At 39.5% G+C, this 23,549-nt stretch overlaps 1 protein-coding gene across 4 annotated transcripts in view; it reads left to right on the plus strand.

The window, feature by feature from the left end:
* Positions 1-23,549, plus strand: part of VRK1 (VRK serine/threonine kinase 1) — a 74,980-nt gene that overhangs the window by 38,969 nt on the left and 12,462 nt on the right. For 3 of the 4 annotated variants that reach the window (XM_059373932.1, XM_059373935.1, XM_059373934.1), the window contains exons 4-11: positions 7,162-7,231; positions 8,047-8,134; positions 10,391-10,499; positions 10,618-10,710; positions 13,185-13,317; positions 14,096-14,216; positions 14,514-14,572; positions 18,902-19,080. In XM_059373932.1, coding sequence (XP_059229915.1) covers positions 7,162-7,231; positions 8,047-8,134; positions 10,391-10,499; positions 10,618-10,710; positions 13,185-13,317; positions 14,096-14,216; positions 14,514-14,572; positions 18,902-19,080 — 852 coding nt within the window. The remainder of the gene's footprint in view (positions 1-7,161; positions 7,232-8,046; positions 8,135-10,390; positions 10,500-10,617; positions 10,711-13,184; positions 13,318-14,095; positions 14,217-14,513; positions 14,573-18,901; positions 19,081-23,549) is intronic. The other variant, XM_059373936.1, reaches the window with a different exon arrangement.

Genomic DNA, 23,549 nt, shown 5'->3' on the forward strand with positions numbered 1-23,549 from the left:
CCATAGATTTTACAAGGAAAACCATAATAGATATTAAATAATTTGAATACTTTTGACAGGTGCATATACCTGTACAGCTTCCACCTGTATCAAAATGTACAGCATTTCTGTCAACCCAGAAAGATTTCTTATATCCTTTTTTGGTCAGACCCCTATTTCAGGGACACTTTGAGGGTTTTGTTTTGTTTTTTTTTTCTGTGCTGTGGATTAGTTATTCTTGTCTAGAAGATCACATCATATAAATAGTATTATACAGGGTATACTCTTTTGTTTCTGACTTCTCATGCTCTGCAGAATGTTTAATAGGCTCATTGGTATGGTTGGTATATCAGTCACTCATTCAGTCTTACTTGTCAGAATATTATATAGACATAGTTTTTTTTTCTCCATTTCCTGTTGATTGTCAGTTTTTGGCTATTATAAATAAAGCTTTTATGAAAGTTTTTGTACAGGGTTTTTATTTTTCTTGGATAAATACCTGGAAGAAGAATTGCTGGTTTATAGGGAAGGTGTATATTTAAATCTATAAGAAAGTACCAGACAGATTTCCCAAGTGGTTGTGCCATTTTGTACCTCCGCCACTGACGGAGGAGAGATCTGGTTGCTCAGATTCTCTGGAGTGTGTGGTTGTCCGCTGGGTTGGAATGTTTAGCCGCCATGATGTTGTGTGTGTAGTAAGGTCTCAGAGTTTTACCTGATGGCTCACTTTGATTAGTTTTTCCAAGTAATTGTGCGTATTGGCCATTCATGTATTTTCCTTTGTGAAGTGCCTCCTCAGTTTTTGTTTGCTTGAAAGACCTAGGTAGTTTTACTTGTTATAATTGAGTAGTAAGAAAGTTGTTCTGGATGTGGGTCCTATTCCAGATGTGTGCATTGTGAATATTTTCTCCCCGTTTGTTGTTTGCGTGTTTGTTGGTTGAATGCTTTTTGTGCACCTTTTGAGGTTGATCATAGGATTTCTCTCCTTCATTCCATTAATGTGGCAGTAATATCGACTGGTAATTTGAGTGTAAGACTTGTATTCTTAATATACACACCACTGAGTTCTGATGTCTGATACTTTATACGTAACGCTGGCATTGAATTGCCAGTATTTTGTTAAGGAATTTTCCATTTTCGATCGTGAGGGATATTGGTCTTGGTTTTATCTAATATTTCTAAATTTTAAAAATGTCCAATCTCATTGTTTGGTTTTGGCATCAGGGTTATTGGCGCCTGGTCTCCTTTTTGCCCTGTAGAACCCTGAATCACCTCCTTTTGACTCCTTGTGCCTCTGTGAGGAAAGCAGAGGCTGGTCTGGGGCTCACTGTGTTGGTTCCCCCTGCCTTTTTAAGATGTTATTTATTTATTTAAAGAGCAAGAGAGAGTGTGTGTGCAAGCGGGAGGCAGGGCCAGAGGGAGAGAGTCTCAAGCAGACTCTTTGCTGAGCGCAGAGCCTGACTCCGGGCCCAGTGTCGGGACCCTGAGATTGCGACCTGAGCTGAAACCAAGAGTCGGCTGCTCAACTGTCTGGGCCACCCACATGCGCTGATTGGTTTCCCAATTTTTATTTTATTTTTTATTTTTATTTATTTAATTTTTAAAAATATTTTATTTATTTATTTGTCAGAGAAAGAGAGAGGGAAAGCGAGCACAGGCAGACAGAGAGGCAGGCAGAGTCAGAGGGAGAAGCAGGCTCCCTGCAGAGCAAGGAGCCCGATGTGGGACTCGATCCCAGGACGCTGGGATCATGACCTGAGTCGAAGGCAGCTGCTTAACCAACTGAGCCACCCAGGCGTCCCTGTTTCCCAATTTTTAGAGGTCACAGTCTCTACTGCCTGTTCTGTCTAATGTCTGAAAGGAATGATTCCATCTGTTTTGTCCAATTTTTACATTTGTTTACAGCAGGGGGCTAATTGGCTCCCAGTTACTCTGTCAGGCCCTGATGGGTGTGTCCTGGCATTTTGCTTTTCTTTAAGCCCTTTCATTTTGGATTTTTCTTTCTCTTTATGGACTAATATTTCTTTTGAAATATTTACTTGCTGCTCTATCAGAGGAAGGAAAATTCTTACTATTAAATTGGATTGTTTATATGGAAATGCAGAATGTTATCTGCATTTGCCTTTGATATGACAGATTAAAATTAAAATCTAGGGGCAAGACCACGTTCTTCTTAGGATTTTTAAGAAGTTTCCATTGTGAGAAGAGAGCAAGTCCACTTATATATCAATGACTTCTCATAATCTTGAGGTTCAAAACATGTGGCTGGCTGTGACCACCTTCAGCTGGCTAACCTGCGCTGCCCTCCCCAGGGCCGCACCTTATGGGTAGGACTGGTGGGGCACGGTCTTTGTTCTGGAGAGCCTGAGGTTCTCCCAGCCATGGTTTGGTTTAGAATGATGATGCTCTTCTTTATTATGGGTCATTCTAAATTTCTTAGCTGTTATTTAATGTAACGTCACTTGTACTACCTGTCTTACAGAGTTATGAAAAAAATGGGTAGGGACAAGTATTTTCTAACTGCTTAATAAGGTAGTAAATTACTCTCTATTTCTAATTTTAAAGGCTTTTGTTATCAAACCTAGTTTAGCGCTCTGCATCTCTCCTGTCTCCTAATTTAGTTCTGTTTCCATTGGCTGGTATTACTCCTTCTCTTTGTAATGAGGACAATGATAAATATTCAGTCAATTTCTCTTTTGCATTTAATATCTCAGTAACATTTTCAGTGCGGTAGTTTGTCTGTGATCCTGGAAGAATGCCATAAACAAATCAGTGTTACTGACGCTTCCTTTTCTCTCTCAGGGAGAGCCCAGTAGCTGCTAGTGCTGATTCCTTTCCGGATCCTCATCCCCTCTGAACTCCTTGAAACTCCAGTAGCATTCATTCTGTTTACATTTATTTTTACCATTTCAGATGTTAATATCCTTCCCAGACCACAGTTGCTTTTAATCTTGTGTTTTTTTCCTTAGCTGGATTTCAAGTTGTTTTGTTTTGTAAATTATTTTATTGTTCTTGTGGTAAACTTGTTTTCTTTATGACGTTTATAAATGCCTGCTTAATTCTGAAAACGTTGTAACTGTAATTTCCCAGCACCTTTTGATTTCATGGGGCCACCCACTTTCATCTGTGGTCTGTGTCTTTTCAAGTAGCATCATTTGCCTTCACTTGTGACGTGCTGTGACTTAGCTCTGTCCACAACTACTCTGTAAGTCTTTGCTCTCAGAGCTTTATAATATTAAAGGTGGAAATGGTTTGTCAAACACAAACCTGTAAAATGAGTGTCAGTTCTTTCCAGGATGAAAATCAACTGCTTATGAACATTTGTCATTTGAAACATTAGGGTCTATTAAAAATCATGTTTACAAAGAACGGGTACTACTCTTTGGGGACATTTCATAAGTGATTACTGGGAAAAAAAAGCAAAATACAAAACTATATGTAGTATGGAGGTAATTTTATAAAATAGCCATATATGTGAAGAAAATATGTCAAAATATTTCCAAATTTTCTAGCATAAGCACATATATTATCTTTGGAGGAAAATCACCTTAGCAAATGTTATTTTAAAAATAATGGAAGACTGGGGCACCTGGGTGGCTCATTTGGTTAAGTGTTTGCCTTCAGCTCAGGTCATGATCTCGGGGTCCTGGGAGGGAGCCCAGATAAGCCTTCCTGCTCAGCTGGGAGTCTGCTTCTCCCTCTCCTTTGGTGCATGCGTGTTCTCTCTCTCTCTCTCTCTCTCTCTCTTTCAGATAAATAAATAAATAAATCTTAAAAAAATAGTTGAAGGCACGTTGATTTTTAATGTGAAATTAGACTTAATAATGCAGTGGCATATCAAATCAAACAGTGGTTCTCTACTGAGAAGTAGAGTGTATACCGCAGTGGTAGTGCGCTATAATCAGAATCTCTGAATGCAGAGCCTGGTTATTGGTATTTTTAGTAAAGCTCCCCAGGGGATTCTTTTGTGCCTCAAGGTTGAGAACCGCTGGTAGAGTGTGGTGCACAGAGCACCTTAATTATTTTCTGTGGAATCATGCGTGCTCCTGTGTACCTTTGGGGATCCTTTCTTTTCAGTGGAGATGGCAGGTAGCCTGTGCTTCTGTTAGGGCTTCCCCTTCAGGTGGAAGATTTGTCAGAAGACGTGGTGCTGCTAATACGGGTCCCTGCTCTGTGAAAGTTAACTCTGGTTAACCTGCAGATTCCTACATTTGGTCTGGAAATGAAGTGATGACAGACATATTCAAGATAGATATTTAGGTACATACTAAGTATTTTCTTTCTCCTACCAAATGACCACTCTGGTTTTGCTTAGGGCCTTAGTCTGTGTTGACTTAGGGAACAGCCTCAGAGCCATGGTGCTAAGGTCACCAGAGATGGTAAACTTGTATACTTTGCCTTTAGATAACTGAGACACCCTGTCTGTATTTTCTCTCAGGAAAGATGATGTGCCCCGAGAAATGGGAAATTGGTAATAAGTTGGATAATGCAAGAAGAAAAAAATACTCTTGTGTTTTCTTGTTAACAGCCTTGATAACAAATTAGTTTTCAGTTATACTCTCCTTTTGCAGTCATGTCAGTGAGCTCAGAGCAGAACTGAGGGGGAGGGCGGACTTTTGGGTCTTGTACCCCAACAGTTCTTTATATTGTGGTCACTTTGAATGGACATAAAGTCTTTATTTCAAAGTTCCCTGGCAAGAAGTTTGCAGACTGATGTTTAATTTCTTTCACTGACTTTATGAGAAGTGACCTGAATTTTCAATTCATATATCATAATTTTTTGGTAGGAAGGGGAAACTTTATACAGCTTCATTTTTAAATGGCAGCCAGTTGCTTTTAGAGGGTGCCATTGAAATATATCACATTTTAATTTTTTTCTGTTGTCATCTTCATTTTGACACTTAGAAGTCTTAAAGAAACGTTTAGTGATATTCTAGTTAAAATGTCAGTCCCAATTTCTTTTCTAAATCTTGGCTATTATAGAGTTGGCAAAGTATTTTAGATTTGAAATATGTTAATAAAATTTTAGTTATGAGTTAAGGTATTTTTCTTCCACAGAAATAGCGAGCTTTGGCCAGAGTGCAATGCCAAGGAAGTAGCTCCTTTATTTTGTTATAATGGAACCTTATTGGATTAGAAAAAAGTATGAAATGAGCTCAAAGAGCCTTCATTGTAGTGGGGCTTTCATTATAATAGTCTGATTTATATAGGTTGATTCTTATTATTATAAGTTTAATAAATTATTGCCCAAAGGGAAGCTTGGAAATTAAAGTTGATATGACATAGGTTGAAACGGAATGAATCAGAATTTTATACTGATGGTAATAAGCCAGGATTTGTCTTAGGAAAACCTCTTTCAAACCTGAATTATATGAATAAGCTATTCTAAAAGTTAGCCTTTGGAGAGTAACTTCACCAAAACGTCTTCTCTTGAATTTCCACTACTTTCTTCATTTCTTTCACTGAGACTGCTGCTCCTGCTGAAGGCCTGCTTTGGGTCCTGAGCAGGAGCAGGTGTCTGTCCAGAGAGCATCGATGCCAAGGAATGAGCCACAGGTTATGGTGAAGCTTGAGGTACTGAGTCCAAAGATGAGGGACTTGCATTCATAGCTTATGTGTAGGTTAGTTTCTATTTCTTAAGAGGTGATGAGATGCCAAGCCCTGTGTACCATTCTGTTTCAAGGCTGGGCTGACAAGTATACTCACCTGGAACAAGGCACGTTTATTTTCAGGTTCTGGTCCATGTGTTGGTTATGCATGTTGCCTGTTTGCTGTTGACTGCTTTTTCTTAGCTAGTTGCTGCCCGGTTCCTTGCAGATTGGCTGACCCGTCTTCCTATATGCACTTTAACTGGGGATTCCTGAAGCTAGTGGGCCTCATGGTCATTTCTTCTAACGTTCTGCTGACCTTGCAACTCCAGCTACATGGCTCTTCTGTCCAAGATAACTTTCTTCCTATATTTCCTAAAGGAAAAGCAGTCCTATAATTAGTTTAGAAATGTTAGCTTCCTCGTTCAAAGGTTTCACTGCTTTTCAGAATTTTCCTTGGGTTCTTGATAAACAAGATAATACCAACAGAAATGATCAACGTGACATACAAACCACTTTTTTTTTTTTTTTTTAAAGATTTTATTTATTTATTTGACAGACCGAGATCATAGGTAGGCAGAGAGGCAGGCAGAGAGAGGGGGAAGGGAAACAGGCTCCCTGCTGAGCAGAGAGCCGGATGCAATGTGGGGCTTGATCCCAGGACCTTGGGATCATGATCTGAGCCGAAGGCAGAGGTTTTAACCCACTGAGCTACCCAGGTGCCCACAAACCACTTTTGATTCAGATACAATTTACTATTTAAGAAGTCCACAAAATTGTAATATCTTTTTTATCTTTCCATGTCTATTTAACAAGGCGCAAAACTCCCAGCAGGCTGATATTTCTTGTTTGTCCATGCCTTTTTGTGCTATATATATAATTCTTTACAAATCATTTTAACTGTTAGTAGCCTTTAAAATGTAAAATGAATGTAGTCCGGTAAAGTTGGTGGGAAACAGTTATTACCGAGCCCTGGTTTCCTCTTGTCTTTGAATTCTCACGTGGGAAGGTAATCGTGGGGCTCCTTAGTTTGAAGAAGGCAGGAATCAGCGTCAGCAAGGAAGAGATGCCACTAAGTGCACGGTGCTTGCTTGGGGCTCTGGAGTTCCAGAAGATTCCCTTTGTGACCAGGTTGGTGTCTGCCAGTCCTGATCAACTAGATACAACTGTACTGAGAAACAGGGAATAGCGTTGGATTTTGCCACCAATTGGCTAAGTCAGGTATTGGAATTTTATTGGATCTCAGAAACATCTGGTAGCCCCTTGGTTCACATGGTTGCCAATCATTGCTTTAACAAAGATGAAAATGAGTTTAAAGATTTTTCTTAAACTTCTGCAAAGACGGAGCTGTTTATCTGATTTTGAACATGTTATCACTTACAGAAATGGACTTTGAGAAAAATATAAGATTCACGGACTCTTCTGAGAATATCTAAAATGTTTTGAAAGAGTGTGTGCCATAAATATAGTTACAAACTTAAGTATCACAATTACATTGGAAAGAAACATTGACGTTAGTGTTCTTTGAAGTTTCATTGAAAATGACTCCATAATGTTAATGACTGCTAGCGCCAATAACCTCTTATGTTTTAAGGAGCCCAGTGACAACGGACCTCTCTTTACTGAACTGAAGTTCTACCAGCGAGCTGCCAAACCAGAGCAAAGTAAGGAACACAGCACACATATGTCTACCTTGTTCAAGTGACTGCTACTTGTTGTGTGAAGTCAAGACAAGAGCACTGGATCTGATATTATGATGCTCTGTTATATTTATTTTTCACTTTTTAAGTAAATTTCATTTTAATGAGATTTGTATGAAAGAATTTTGATCTCTTATTGGGTTTGATATGATAAGATTTCATGTATGTTGATATAGAATAAAGTTAGTTATAGGATATAGGATTTAGGAAATATCATAAAAATTTGAGAAATAATCCTAATTCATGCACGGGACTCCCAGTCTTTTTAAGAATTTTTTCTAAACTTTGGAGAACCTAACCTGGGTGGAGGGGAGATGCTGTAATCCATGACTTAGAACAGCCCGCAGGGAGGAGGGCAGGACCTCTTCAAGCTCCTACCACCCCTTGAGCATCATTTCCCGGTTACTGACCTTTAGAAATGAGGTAAACAGCTTCTAGGTTAGGTAAAAAGTAAGTCTTTCTGGAGAAGTGAGTAACCATTTACATCATTAGAGCTTGTATCGACAACTGGCATGCTGTGGTTGGATTTTCTTTTTTTTAAATGTCTATCGGAGATTTTTCATTTTAAAGACAATGTTTAGAGCACGATAAAATTTTATGTGTTAATAAAAATGCTTTGATTGAAAGGTACTTGTTATTTGTTATTATAATGTATTGTTCACGTTTTTATGAAAAAAAGATGAAATCTTATTACATGTACAAGTACATTCTGCTCTTAATGATTTAAAAAATCATGTAGAAGAAAAGTGAAATCACAGGCCTGTGTTTTTAACTTGTAGTTCAGAAGTGGATTCGTACCCATAAACTGAAGTACCTGGGTGTTCCTAAGTATTGGGGGTCTGGCCTACATGATAAAAACGGAAAGAGGTAAAAATTTGCATGCTTTATGTTTCTTCTCCCTCTTTTGAGCACTCACTGTCCACGGTTTACTAAGCACCTGCGTTTCTGCTGGGTCTCCCTCTGGGCTGTGGGGCACGCACTTGGCAGAGACGAACAGGACATGAGCCCTAGTCCGGAGGACTTGTGTGGAGCACTGGCACCTGCCTGGAGCCCAGCTGACGAGCAGGAACAGAGCAGATGCACCCTGCATTTTCTCCTCTTACAAATAAGCAAGCAAGCAGACAAGAACTCCCATGTCATTTATGTATGGGAAAGGGAGCCCTTCAGGCTTCAGTTTGGCCTTTTGTATTAGATACATGATCTGCCCACAGCAGCGTCCTCTTTGTGATGTTTCAGTGTAGCTGGTGAGAGAAAACAAAACACGTATGAGACAATTACAGCCACGAAGTGCTACTAAACTCGGTGACTCTGATTTGTTCATGTCTTAGGAGTTCTGAGATTGGAGAGAGAACATTGCTGGCACTGCTGAGTTGGAGAAAACCTCCCGTGCTTTGGTGCATGATTGACATTTTTAAAAATACTTGCATGAATGAATGGAACTTCCTGGAGTAAGGCTGGCAGCCGTCCGAGGAGTAGATTTAGTTCGGCCCTGGGGGTGTATTGGTTAGGGTGCTTTCAGCTGTAAGTAAAGGAAAACTTTGATTCTGCTCTCTGATGGGACTCTCGGGGGCCCAGGTTCCTTGCCCTTTTGCCCTCCTCCTCTTGGCTTGGTGCTGTATTAATTCTCCACTGTGTGGCCTCAGGTGGCTGCCCCATTTCTGGGCATCACATGCAGACAGACACAGCAGCCCACGGCAGTAGGAGGTATTGCTTGTTGTGTGTTTTCCTTTCCTGGCAAAGGAACTTCCCTTCTCATGTTTCTTGGTCTGGGTTTTATCGGTGCTCATTGTTAAACCTGCCACGGGCAGGGGTTGAGCGATCAAGTGACTGGCACGGTGAAGCACGTGGCCGTGTGGCAGAGGATGGACTGCTTGGGTGCAGTTGCTGCTCCGTTGGAAGGGGTGGAGAGGAGAGGTAGTTGCTGGGTGGGCAGCCCACGCTATTTTATGTTTGGAAGTTCTTATCCTGTATTTGTATCTCTTAGGAAATAGGATGAATTTACTGAAATGACAGCTTTTTTTTTACATATGGTTTTGCTGGGACAAGTCTCTATAGTTTTTATGAAAATTTCTGGAGAAGTAGGATAGAACTGGGAATAATTACACATATAGCAGGGGTTCTACATCCGAAGTAATTAGAATAGTGCCGTGTACAGAAGGCTTCAGTCCATGCTCACTGTTGTTATGATGGTCATCACTCATCTTAGCCCAGCTGGAAGGGACATTATGAATGTGGTCTTAGTTTTTACTGATTTATGGAGTGATTTAACCAGACGAGTCAGAATCTGGAAAACCAGATAGAGATAAAAGTGATCCTCAGAGCATACAGTGAACTGTGTTACTGGAGTGAGGTGTTGCTCTTCGGATACTCATAGAAATGGCACTTATGATTGTCGAATGTTGGAATTTGAGTGCCAGAAAAGACCTCAGCACGCATGAGACCCCACGCTGTCATTCAGTACCTATGGGAATTGGGGCTTACAGAAGTAATGTGACTCGGCCAAGGTGACATAGTGGGTTTGTGGCAAAAGCAGAAATTTGCCCGTTTCCCCAGGATATTTGTTCTTCTTCCTTTGAGTATTTAACATACAGCCCCTTTATACCTTTTACATAATTTTATGGAATTGAGTTATTGTGACGGCATCTCTTTATAGTCTCAATTTTAGTAAAATGTTAGTACTGCCAAAATGTACCCTAAAAGTAAAGAAAAACAGTCACAGACAACGAGCTAAATACAGAAACATAAATTAACTTTGGTTTGGGGAAAATCTGTGATACCAGTCTTCCACGGATTGTTTTATCTTTCCTGTGAATGAATCTGCCAGCGTCTTGTCTGTGGACTGATCACCTCCTGTTGACCAGTGTCTCAGGAAGCTCCCTGGCTGCCACCAGGAGGAGGCCCTCCAGGCAGCACCGGGAAACACTCCCAACTCTTGAGCTTTCTAGTTGGAAGAAGGGGTTTCAAACATTTGTCTTCTTTCCTTCTCTCTCCTTTCTTTCCCTTTCATTCTGCTCTCCCACTAAACATGGCCTTGGAAAAATTACTGTCAAGGGAGACTGGTCACCGCAAAGTAGGTTTTTTCGAGTTCTTTTTAGTTCATTGACTTTTCTTGTTTGTCTTTAGTTACAGGTTTATGATAATGGATCGCTTTGGGAGTGACCTTCAGAAAATATATGAAGCAAATGCCAGAAGGTTTTCTCGGAAAACTGTCTTGCAGCTAAGCTTGAGAATTGTATGTGAGCTACATTCCTCTTGTTTTAATCCAGTAAAGGCGAGTTGTGTTGAAGCTCGGTCCTCTGCTGGCTGGTGCTAGGTACTGCATTAATTTATTCTATATGATGCTTTCATAGCTGGATATTCTGGAATATATTCATGAGCATGAGTATGTACATGGAGATATCAAGGCCTCAAATCTTCTTTTGAGCTACAAGAATCCTGACCAGGTAGTTTTATTAACTTTAATTTCTACTATTTAAAAGCTGTTGTTTGAAAACAAATATGGTTGCTTTGAACTTTTGAACTTGTGCAGAAGTTTTACTTTTTGGAGTAGATATGGTAATAATAATATTTCTTCTTGACACTTTTATCTAGTTAACATTCTACACTTTTGATGCGATTTGTTGGCACTTTATCAAGTTGGCTATTTTGCCCTAAATAATATTCAGAAGAAGTGCTTGTGATACAAAATGAATTTCAAATAGCTATTTGGGGGTGGAAGCTTAAAATTATATAGTGCACCGATGAATTATGTTTGCTTGTCTGCTTTGTCATTTTTTTATTTCCTTTGTTCAAGAAATCCATCAAATATAAGTGTTCTGTTACTTGGAAAATTTGGTGTTTAACATGTTGATTATTCAAATCAATTGGTTTACAGAAATATCTTAGCTGTCTAAATTTGTATACCCTTAGTGTTTAGAATTCAAATGTGCATTTTTTTTAGTTTATTGCATTCACTTTGTAATTTTTACTTTTTAAGGAAAAGAGAAAAGCTAGTGTTATTATACCTTTATTCAGATCAGTTGAGTTGGAATAGAGGGGTTTATACAATTTTCTTGAAGCTGTTTGCACAATTTTGGTTAAAGTAAGGTTTGGTTGGCACTCCTGGTCAGGCCACTGCATGGGATCGCTCCCATGTGTGTTCTTGCGTCTTATTGATGCTGTATAAGAAAGGGTTGTCTACATATTTTAAGTGTGTTTATGTTGACATTCCATTTTATTTTTTTCCCTCAAACCAGTCTTTAACTTTGTCTCGCCCAGCTTGCCCTTTTTCCTTCGCCTTCCCTTTCATCCTGCCGTCTCAGGTATTGCCCCATCCCCTGTCTCTGTCATGCTGGCGGTCAGGATCTCCGTGTACAACAGAGGAAAGTTGCTTACCTCTAGCATGCTCACAGGGAAATCTTACAGGCGCTCAGAGGACTCCCAGATATCTTGTGGTAGATGTTTTTAAAAAGGTTAAAAGCGAGCGAGCAAACAGGACACACTGAGAACCTGAACCAGGATTCCATTAATTGAAATGAACTGGAGGTATACAATGTAATAAATAAAAATATAGTTCAGTTTGCAGTTAGCTAAAATATGCTGCCTCTTGTTTATAGGAAAATATTTTTGCAGCTCTGTTATCTTTCGGGCATATGCTTTGGATGGGATTATTTTTCTGGTGTTAGATGTGTGTGCTAGATCCGTCCCCATATTTTTACTTCAGTTTCCTCTTGTGATCACATGCATACATTTCTGAGACAGTTACCCAGAATTGGAGATGTGGTATGTGACTATGGAGTTGAAGAAAGCCAAATTTACTGGCTTTGTATGCTCATCAGACCCACACGTACATGCCCACAAATATGTGCTATTAAATATTAAAATTTAGTTTCAATTATGAAACTTGACTTTTTAAAAAAAAATTATTTATTTATTTATTTGACAGAGAGACAGAGAGAGAGAGAGAGATATCACAAGTAGGCAGAGCAGCAGGCAGAGAGAGAGAGGGAGAAGCAGGCTCACCACTGAGTAGAGAGCCCAATGTGGGCCTTGATCCCAGGACCCAGGAATCATGACCCAAGCCAAAGGCAGAAGCTTAACCCACTGAGCCACCCAGGCACCCAAAACTTGACTTTAATATATAATATTTAAATGGAGATAAGAGCCTTAGCTGAAGGTTATTCAGATCATTATGTTGTCTGAGATATTTTTGTGAAATGAATTGGTAAACTGATTACTTCATAAGTGGAGGAGCAGAAGAATAGAAAATAATTAATGTATCATGTGTCATCTAAGTCAGTAGTCTTATACTTAGTGTGGGGCTGTTTTGCAACAAGTATTGGTTTCCTCTGTGCTCAATTGTGTTTTGGACTCTGAAGAAAAAAGTATAAGATTTTTAGTCTTTGCTCAAGTTAAGGAAACGGGATTAATTACAAGTATAATATATTTACCTTAAAGAAGTATACAGAGTCAGGTGATATTATCTGGACTGTAGTGATGTGGGCATTCAGCATTTTTCTTGAAATAAAAGGTTTTTCAGAATTGGGGCACGTGCGTGGCAAAGTCAGTTAATTGTCTGATCTTGGTTTTGGCTCAGGTCATGATCTCAGGGTCCTGAGATCAAGCCCTGCATTGGGCTCTGCACTCAGCATGGGGTCTGCTTAAGACTCTCTCTCCCTGCGCCCCTCCCTGCCTAGGCACTCATGCACCCACTCTTTCTCACCCTAAAAATAAATAAATAAATCTTAAAAAAAAGAAAGTCTTTCAGGATTAAGTATTTGCTATTTTTAGCATATTGGATTTCACCTGTTCGGGGTACAATGTTGTGGTCCTGCAAAGGAATCCACCCTTGAACGAGAGTATTTTGTCTCTGGGCCATAAAGGAGTGTATGTGCAATCATTTTGACTTTGATTTTTCTTGGTGCTTGGACATTTGTAGGTGTACTTGGTAGATTACGGCCTTGCTTACCGGTATTGCCCAGAAGGAATCCATAAAGAATACAAAGAAGACCCCAAAAGATGTCACGATGGCACTATTGAATTCACCAGCATCGACGCACACAAGGGTGTCGGTATGTCAACAGTGCCTGACCAAGAAATAGGCTAACATTTCCCTTGAAGTCCTACATAGTTCTTAATTTTGTACAAACAAACAAGCAGATAAATCAGAATTGCAGAGGCAGGATAGGGTGGGGCAAGGGTGGGGGCAGGAGGCTGGACTCCTGGAGTTGCGTAATAGGGCCAACAGGGCCTTTCCCTGGTGGTCTTCTGTCCTCGCCTGTAGCAGGAAAGGTGGTTCGGTCAGCTCACTGAGGATTTCTTTTTGGTTCTGTTTAGCTTAGTCAAATGGAGGGTGTTTTTTTTCCCCCCTTAAAAGTCTGTCAGTTTCTTATGCAGCCACAGTTTTGTAGCAGACAGACTGACTTTGTCACCTCTGAAGTCAGCCTGTTCCTTTAGCAGGTGTTTTGCCTTTCTGTGCCCAGCACTGTGGAGGAGCCAAGACCCCCAGCTCTCTGGGCTTCTCTGTAGCTTATAGCATTTTGGTGTCTTTGAGCTTTCCAAGGACAGTATTAAATGTGTCTCTGTATAATAATTTATTTCCTAGACCAATAGTCTTAGTTTGCAACTCTAGAGTTTGCTAGTTGGATTTTAAAGTAAGTTGTTAGTTGGATGTAAATTCATATTTTCATATTGCCCAATATTTATTCAATACTTTTATTAAATACAGTGATAAGTTTTGATGGAAAACAAGACTGTAAGATTGACTGTTTTACCTTATTGGTTTATATATATTTGAGACTATACCTCAAAGTGATTTTGGTGTTTAACCCGTTTCTTTTATATTCATAGCCCCGTCAAGACGTGGTGATTTGGAAATCCTTGGTTATTGCATGATCCAGTGGCTTAGTGGCCATCTTCCTTGGGAGGATAATTTGAAAGATCCTAACTATGTTAGAGATTCCAAAATTAGGTAAAGGAAAACTTTAATAGATTATTTTGGGCAAAATCTTGATAAGGTACATGTATTTAAGGCAGAATTTCTTGATGGATACTATAGTTTTAACTGCTCCTAATGTAGAAATAAGAAAGTACTTGCTACATAGGAAGAGTCTTTGGTCTTCTGTTCAGTTTGTTTTAGAAGAAAGTCTGTAAGCAGATTTAGGAGGTAACACAGCACTGTTTATTGTGCTATTTGCTGTTATTAAATATTAATAAATTTCCATGGAGTAAACTTTGAAACAGTGACTCATTCTTTAACTTTTAACAGATACAGAGAAAATATTGCAGATTTGATGGACAGATGTTTTCCCGAGAGAAACAAGCCAGGTAGGACTTCTTAAATGCTCATACGGGTTTCATTTTCTGTGAAAAAAAGACTAAAAGTCATGATGTCTACAGCATTTCCTATAATGTGAAAGCTTAGGTATTTGCAAGTGTGATCATTGTAGTGGAGCTGTTCTCATCACCACAGCAGTTCCCTTTCCAGAGTTGGGCTAAAGGGGTCCTTGAACTTCCTTAAATTATTATTCAGCTTTCAGGAGAGAAACCAGATTTCTTTCATTCATTCAATGATTTTTTTTGTTGAGGCTTGATTGTGTGCCAGGGAGCATTCTAGGCACTAGAGATAGACCAGTGCGCAAAATAAAGCAAAATGCCTGTCTTTATGAAGCTTGTGCTCTAGTTGGGAGCGAGGGACAGTAAACACGTGAGTGAATCGTAAAGCATGTTATGTGGTTAGTGCTACGGAAAAAAAAGAAAGCAGGGGTTAGAGTTAGTGGGGTGTGGGGATGAAGTGAGGAATAGAGTGGGAGGGAGTTGGAGTTTTAAATACAGTGGCCAGGATGGCCTTACTGAGGAGGTGACTTTTGAGCAGTCGGAGATAGGGAGTGAGCTGTGTGGAAGTCTGGGGAACAGTGTTGGAGACAGAAGGCATATAGGTTCCTGGTGTGCTTGCGGGGTGCCTTCTTTTAGGGCATCCATCAGAAGAGCTTTGGTTTTTACTTTGAGCAGGAGTGTAAGGTTTGGAATAGAAGAGTGGTGTCGATGTCTGCCTTTAAGCAAAATCTCAATCTCCTGTCCCGAGCATAGACTGCCAAGGGAGGAAGGCAGGTATGAATAAGAGCAGGCTCAGAGGGCCCCCCAGTATTCCAGGCAACGGGAGTAGCACTGGGGGTCTCAAGAAGTGGTCACTTGGCAGATTTTCAATGTGTTTTTAAGCCTTTGCTCATTTGTCTCCTTTTCAGGGAAGTCCACCCTGACCTCGTGCTGTTTAAGATTACAGTCCTGCCACCCACACAAGAAATGGAACCGTATTAGGCTTCCCAGAGTCCCCCCTTGTGCCTTCTCCCAATCACAGGCCTTTCCCGCTGGCTTAATAAATCACCAGCCTAACTCCCAACCCCAAAGATTTGTTTTTGAGCTATGTAAAAATGGAATCATAGAGTGAACAACATAGAAAAGAATCCCTGTCCTCGTGACATTAACTTCTAGCTCTGTTAGAGTCCTGTTTCTTTTACTCAGTATTGTATTTGTGAAATTCATTCCCATTGTTGCATGGCTTTTTAAAAAAAATACTTCTATTTATTTTTTTTAACTTTACTGATGAATATAATTGTATACATTTAAAGTGTACAGTGTGATTTGACTTACATTTATATCGTAGAATGATTCACAAGATCAAGATAATTAACACTTCTGTTATCTTACAGTTAGCTTTGTGTTTGTGTGTGAGTGTGAGTGTGTGTGTGTGTGTGTGTGTGTGTGTGGTGAGAACGCTCAAGATCTGTTCTCAGCCGCTGTCCAGTCTGCAGTACCAAATTATGAACTGTAGTCCCCATGCTGTGCACTGGGTCCTCCTGGGACCATGTTGTTGCACGTTTAACAGGGATGAGTTCGTTCTCATTTCTAATAGTATTCTGTTGTATTTATATCTTATTACCTATTCTGTTGTTGGCTGTTTCCAGTTTTTGGCAATCACAGACCACCAGTTACACATATAAGTGTATAGTTCCCCCCATAACTGATTATCACGCCTTACATGAAGAGGGGCCAGATTTCTTCCCCATCCCCATATTTATAAACAGTTGTTTATAAACAGTTCCATTATTTATAAACAGTTGACCCAGTAGCTTTTCTTGAAAGAAACAAAAACAAAAACCCGCTCTTTCCATATGGTGCTACCTTTGTCTTAAATCAGCTGTGGATCTGTGGATTGGTTTCTGGACTCCTTTCTTACTGTTATTATTTTTGTCCCTTCTTGGGCTGCAGTGTCAGAATGACTCTGGCTTTACCGTGAGTCTTGACCTCTGGTCATGTAAGTCCTCCAGGACTGTTGTTCTTTTAACTTGACTTTGCTGTTTTGCAAATCTTAACCCTTTGAGTATCTGTATACATTTTCCACGCACATGCCGTCCCTTTCCGGGTTGCTGGAATTTTGAGTGGGGTTGCACTGACTAGATTGGCTGATGTCCTTACGCTGTTGAGTCTTCTGATTCACTAATGGGGCATATTCTCCACTTCATTTCTTTCACTGCGTTTCGTAATTTTGTCCGCAAAAAAATCTTGCCCGTTTTCATTGTATTAGTTGCCAGGTATTTGATGGTTTTTCATGCCATTGTAAATGATCTGTTATTTTATTTTAAGATTTTATTTTATTAGAGAGTGCATGCGCATGAGTGAAAGGTGGGACAGAGGGGGTGGGGAGCAGACTCCCTGCTGAGTGTGGAGCCTGCTGTGGGGCTGGATGGATCTCATGATGCCGAGATCATGACCCCAGCTGAACCAGGAGTTGGGGCTTTTTTTTTTTTTTTTTAAGATTTTATTTATTTGACAGAGAGAGATCACAAGTAGGCAGAGAGGCAGGCAGAGAGAGAGAGGAGGAAGTAGGCTCCCTGCTGAGCAGAGAGCCCGATGCGGGACTCGATCCCAGGACCCTGAGATCATGACCTGAGCCGAAGGCAGCGGCTTAACCCACTGAGCCACCCAGGCACCCAAGAGTCGGGGCTTTAACTGAGCTACTCAGGTGCCCCAGAATTTTTTTTTTTAAATTTTATTTTCCAATTGCTTGTTGCTAGTACCTAGAAAACAATATTTTATTTTATTTTATTTTTTATTTTTATTTTTATTTTTTTTAAAGATTTTATTTATTTATTTGACAGAGAGAAATCACAAGTAGTCGGAGAGGCAGGCAGAGAGAGATAGGGAAGCAGGCTCCCTGCTGAGCAGAGAGCCCGATGCGGGACTCGATCCCAGGACCCTGAGATCATGACCTGAGCCGAAGGCAGTGGCTTAACCCACTGAGCCACCCAGGTGCCCCGAGAAAACAATATTTTAATGTTTACTTTGTATCCTGTGACCCTGGTAAATTTACCTATTATTCCCACTAGTTTTTTATGGATTCCTTAGGATTTTCTGCATACATTGCTGTGTTTTGAATACACCATTCCACTCTTTATGCCCTCTCTTGCTTTCTTTTCTTGTCTTACTGTACTGACTATTACACTGAATGGAAGTGGTAAACGTGGATATGCTTCCCTCTCAGAAGGAGACTTTTCCATATGAGACCACATAAGGTGATGTTTGCTTTAGGTTTTCCATAGATTCCCCCTTATCAGGTTAAGAAAGCTAAAGGGAGGGATTCTCATTTCTTTTTTCCCTCATCTTTCTCAAGTACCTAGAATTGTGCCTGCTGCTGAGTAAGTGCTAGTCAGTGAATGAATGGAGGTGTGTGTGTGTGTGTGTGTATGTAGCACTGACACGATCTCTTGGTTTATTGCATGTGGGGTATGGGGGGAGATTTCTGGTTTGAGGAGCCGGAAGAATGGAATTCTCAGTAACTGGGGTAGGGGAAACCACAGGGGAGCAGGTTTAGGGGGAGGTCAGGAGTTTGGATTTGCATCTGTTGGGATTCCAGAGGACAGTTAGAGATCCAGGAGTCCGTGTCTGAGGCCATGGGCGCACAAGTTCCTAGAGGCTGGTGGAAGGGGGAGGCTGGGGAGTGTAGGAGTTGTTAGCCCAAGCATGGATTTCTGGTGTCCAGGAGAATCGATCATGACTAGTAAGATTTCTTTTTAGGGGAGTGGTCCTGCCTCCGTGTACAGTGGGCCTTTCATCATTCAGAAGCTGATTTTTCTCTTTTATGGGAAAACTAGGTCTTGCTTCTTTCTTCCTTTTTCAACCTGGTTTTGGTATGTTTTATTTCCCATTTATACAAAGAATACAGCTGTTTTCTATAGAACTAATGGCTTTCATGGCAAAAAAAAAAAATGGACTGTGATATTCCTTGTACTTTAGTATCTTTTACTTTATAATCTATTTGAGGTCCTTTCCTGTTTTGTTTTTGTACCCTTAAAAGTACAGCAGTTATTTCGTGCCTGTTTAAATTCTAGTATGTCTCTTATCTTTTGTCCCTTTTACATAATATCTCTTATATCTTATCTTTTGTCCCTTTTACGTTATATCTCAAAATAAGTTTCTTATTTCACTTACCTGACAATTCCTGACTTCAAAAGCATACTTTCCATTGAAGAAGTGATTTATGTAAAAAACATGGTCTAACAGGATACACATTTGCATTCTAATGTTGCTATAACCGTGAGTTATTTTCTTCAAAGAGATAAATTAAAAAATTACAGAATAATTGTGTTACTCTTTTAGATGAGATTGCTAAATACATGGAAACAGTGAAATTACTGGACTATGCCGAGAAACCTCTTTATCAGAACTTGCGAGACATTCTTCTGCAAGGACTGAGAGCTATAGGAAGCAAAGATGATGGCAAGCTGGACCTCAGCCTCGTGGAGAATGGAGGCTTGAGAACAAAGTCAATAACGAAGGTGAATTTTGTCCCTCAGTTATCCTTTGGCTTCCTGTGATGGTAATTGCAGCAAACACTAATTTTAGGGAAATAAATGAGTAAAGAAAAGTGTGGCAGATTGCTTGGCAGTTACATATCTGTCACCGTTAGGTAAAGGAACATTCTTTATGAGACATGAAAGATGTAGACGATTGTAGAAGAATAAATAGATATCTTTTTCTTTTGTCTGGTAGCAAGTTTGTAAATTCCTGGAGGAGTCTAACTTGGCATACTGACATCTGGCAGGGCGAATTGGATAGGGCACTCGATTCATAGCGTGGGTAATTTTTCCTCCCAGGCGACCTAGAAGGGATGGTCTTGTCTCTTACCTCTTCCTCCTTTGTTGGTGGGCTCAGAGCGTTTAGCATTTGAAAATTGGTATTTGAAAGTTACTATTTGAAAGCTAGTGTTTGAAAGTTACTGTGTGAAAATTAACATTCAAAGGTTTCCTTGTTTGGTGGTGTTTACCATTTGAACGTTATTTTGCTCTTTATAGAAATATTATATAAAGCTTTGTATCTGCATATAAAGAGGTTAATTTATCCGAGAGATAGGTTAACAGTGAACTTTATGGGCAAATTATGGTGCAGGTGTAAATAACTCCTGGTATCCTTTAAAATTTAGATTTTACAGGTATGCATTAACTTATTGGTTATTATTAATAGTTAAATTATTGATTAACTCAGAGATTTCCTTGATAGTCTGAAATTATTGATAAAACATGCTATCTGCTTTTAAATGGGAAAGAACTACTTTTAGAAGAAAAAAATATATATATTTTAAAGATTTCATTTATTTATTTGAGAGTGGCAGTATGAGAGAGAGAGAGCACAAGCAGGGGGAACTGCAGAGGGAGAGGGAGAAACAGGCTCCCTGCTGATGCGGGGCTCAATCCCAGGATCCTGAGATCATGGTATGAGGAAGAACAACTGAGCCACCCAAGTGCCCCAGAAAAATATTTTTTCTACAATATTGACTATTTTTACTGTCATTGACTTTGTAAATTCCAGTAGATTCCTTTGGAAATCTTGTATTCTGAACTATGAGAAAAAAGGTTTAAAAACAAATTTTCTGTCTTTAAAATAAGAGGCAGCATTATTAAAATGTTTCTATAATTCTTTTTAACTTAGAAAGGAGATCGGAATTTTGAAATTGTATTTTGAATTTTACTTTTTGGCAAATAATAGGTATTTTTGTAGTTTCGCTCCAAAATCTGAATTAGACACATACATCTACATATACATTTTTTTTTCTTTTGTAAGTTTTGTCTTAATTGCATCGCTCCATTTTTGTGGTCAACAAGTGTGCTGAGAGCCACATCCAGCTCTGAAATGAAGAGGATAAAATGGCAGCCCGAGTGGAACTTTTCAGTAAGGTAGTGGACTTAGAGTTTGCATGTATGTATAAACATACAGCATGGGTCTTCGTGCTCAGGACAGACTTCTGTGCATTAATATTTATAGATAGCTTTTGTGGTGTTTTCCTTTAAAATTTTGCTGATTGAGCCATGAAGATCTCTGTTGCAGTGAGAACTTGTCCAGTGCCATACCCCCTTACTTTGCAGATCACTGTTATTTGGACTTACATGCTGGAGAAAATTTGGTTTCTGCAGCTTGGCTGACTTTATAGCTGAATAGGTCAGTCTGCTGCAGAGCTAACATCTGTGACCTTACAATTCTCCTGTGTCCTTGGGTAGTTCAGAAGGCTGAAAATTTCCTGCTGGATCATCCCCTATGTGTATAAAGCTTTATTTAGAGGGGGAAAAATAAATAACAAGTGAACTATTAAATTTCCTTTATTAGTTTACTGCCCTCCCCCCATAGCTGACACAGGGCTATTCTTTGTATTAAAAAAAAGTTGATAAAAGTTAAGATCAGGTAAGATCATGAAGCTGCTTGATGGTTATGTAACTGGTGGTGAGTTGGTAATTTGGTGGCCTTTTGTCTTGCATTTTAATGTGGAAGAGTTGGACCAGGCCAGTTTTCATTTTTAAGATTTAGTTTGTTTGTTTGTTTCTTTTTTTTTCTTCTTCTTCTTCTTTTTTTTTTTTTTCCAAAAGCCCCAGAACATTTTCTTCGAATAAATTGTAAATACTCCACATTTAAAGCAGGTAAAAGCAGAGCTCCACCAACTGAGAAGTCAGGGGCTCTCTGCAAGGAAAAGCTTTTCCTTTGATAAGTTAGTATTCCCTCTCTCTCTCTCTCTCTCTTTTTTAAACAAGGGGAAAATAATCAAGATGTCGTTTTTTGCTCTGGTTGCTAGGAAGCTCAGTTCATTATGATGCTTAATCAGAAATTGTATTAATCTTTATAATTAGCATATATTCTCCTTTCCTTTTGTTATGATTTCTTAAAACTTTCTAAGTACATGTTCTTTGTATTTATGACACTCAAATCTCTTTCAGAAAGGAGGGATAGTTTTAATCAGTTCAATAATTATTTCTCTTTATGTTTCTGAGTGTTGTCCATTATGGTGAAAACCTATGAGAATTAATTAGCAGTGGACTGAAACAAGGTTTCTATCCATTTTTAAATAGGCATGCTTGCTTATGGTACAGTAAATTTGGGAACTAGAGTGAACTACGAATTTACAACTTGAGAATATTTTCAGCCTCAGTAGCCCAAGAGTTTTATTTAAAGCACAGGATCTTGGGATGACATAAGGCTGAAGCAGAAAAAAACTAAGTATCAGTCTACCCTTGGGAAGTACATAGCCAAAGATTTTCATTGTTGATTAGAACTGAACACTTGCATTAGAATTGGGCAGTCTAGTTCCAGCAGTTATTGGAATCAGTGTGTACTCTTAAACCAACATTCAACAATATAAAGGTCTAATTTATGTACCTGGTCTAGGCTAGGTCCCTGGGGCTATAAAGATCAATAGCATGTAGTTCCATCCTTAAAGAATTCCTCCCTGTCCCATCTGGGTTAAGAACAGCTTAATTTACTGGAAAGAACTCAGCAAGTTAAAAGGACATTAATACCTCCATTAGCTATTTTCTTGTAAGGTTTTGATTAAGTTGCTTGCCCAAGCCAACAAAAAGGGCTGTTCATTAGAATTTCTCGAGTCTCATCCCTGGAGATTCATTGAGTAGGTCTGGAATGTGGCCCTGCGATTTGCATTTTTTATTTTCAGACAGTATATACTGTTGTTTCCTATGAATGACTCGCACATACACTTCTCTCCACTCCCACATTTTTTAGTTCTTTTAAGTTATATTATGCTAGTTGGCCTTCCTAGAGTTTCTCTGAAAAATGATTAACCATTAAATAAATCCCTGCTGGCACTCAGCCTGGAACATGGTACAAAGAGACAAGTAATAGTAAAGGCCTTCCCTTGCCAACCAGTGGCCCGCAGCTGCTCTGGTGGACAGCTTCCTGTCTCTTGAGGAGACGGCACCCCATGCAGCCGGTAGTTTCACTTAGATAGCTCCAGATAAACCTTACGAATTTGGTGAAAGTCTAACTTGGTTAGCACGCTAGAATAATAGAATCAGTATTTTCCTTAGATTAATATAGATGGTTGAAGTCAAGACGTTTCTTTCTGTTTTCTGATGGGGATTTAGCCTTCGTTTTCTATGAAAGAGGATTCATTGTTTACTAATGATTCTTTCCTTAGGTGCTTGAGCTCTCTATTTTAAAGCTTGTTTTATTTGGCTGGATTTTGTCAGGTGTCTTTTTTCCTCTATGTATATATATATTTTGAAAGATTTTATTTATTTGTCAGAGAGAGAGAGAAAGCTTAAGCGGGGGGAGCAGCAGGCAGAGGGGGGAAGCAGGCTCCCTGCTAAGCAAGAAGCTTGATGTGGGACTTGATCCCAGGCCCCCACAATCATGACCTGAGCCAAAGGCAGATGCTCATCTGACCAAGCCACCCAGGTGTCCCTTTTCTCTATATTTTTAAGTAAGATTATGACATATGTAAGAAAAATGTACAAATAAGTGTGCAGTTTGAACTTTACAAAGTGAGCGTACACATTTAAACATCCCCCAGATCAAGAGCCCCAGAAACCTCTCTCAGGCCCCCTCTTGGTCTTATCCCTTCATTAAGAATAACTAGTGTTTTAACTTACAACACTGTAAATTAATTTTGCCATTTAAAGAAAATTCATAGTGGTAGCACCATACAATGTGTACTTCTATTGGGTCTGGTTTTTATTCATTATATGTCTGAATTTCCATGCTGTTGTGTGCAACAGAAGTTTTCTATGTCTTGTTACTGTTTAGTATGGCACTCCATTATGTGAGTATGGCATAATTCCTTTATCTCTTCTGTTGGTGGATGTTTATACTGGTTCTGGTTTCTGACATTGTCGTAGTGCTGGTTAAGAACATTCTTGTAATTTCTTTTGGGAACTGCATGTATTTATTTCAGGTGGGCTATATCCGTGACAGAAGTACTGGGGTAGAGGGCTTACTTATGTGTAGCTTTCGTAGGTGCTGCAAGCAG

Source organism: Mustela nigripes, chromosome 13 (assembly GCF_022355385.1).
Source record: "Mustela nigripes isolate SB6536 chromosome 13, MUSNIG.SB6536, whole genome shotgun sequence".
NCBI classification, from domain to species: domain Eukaryota; kingdom Metazoa; phylum Chordata; class Mammalia; order Carnivora; family Mustelidae; genus Mustela; species Mustela nigripes.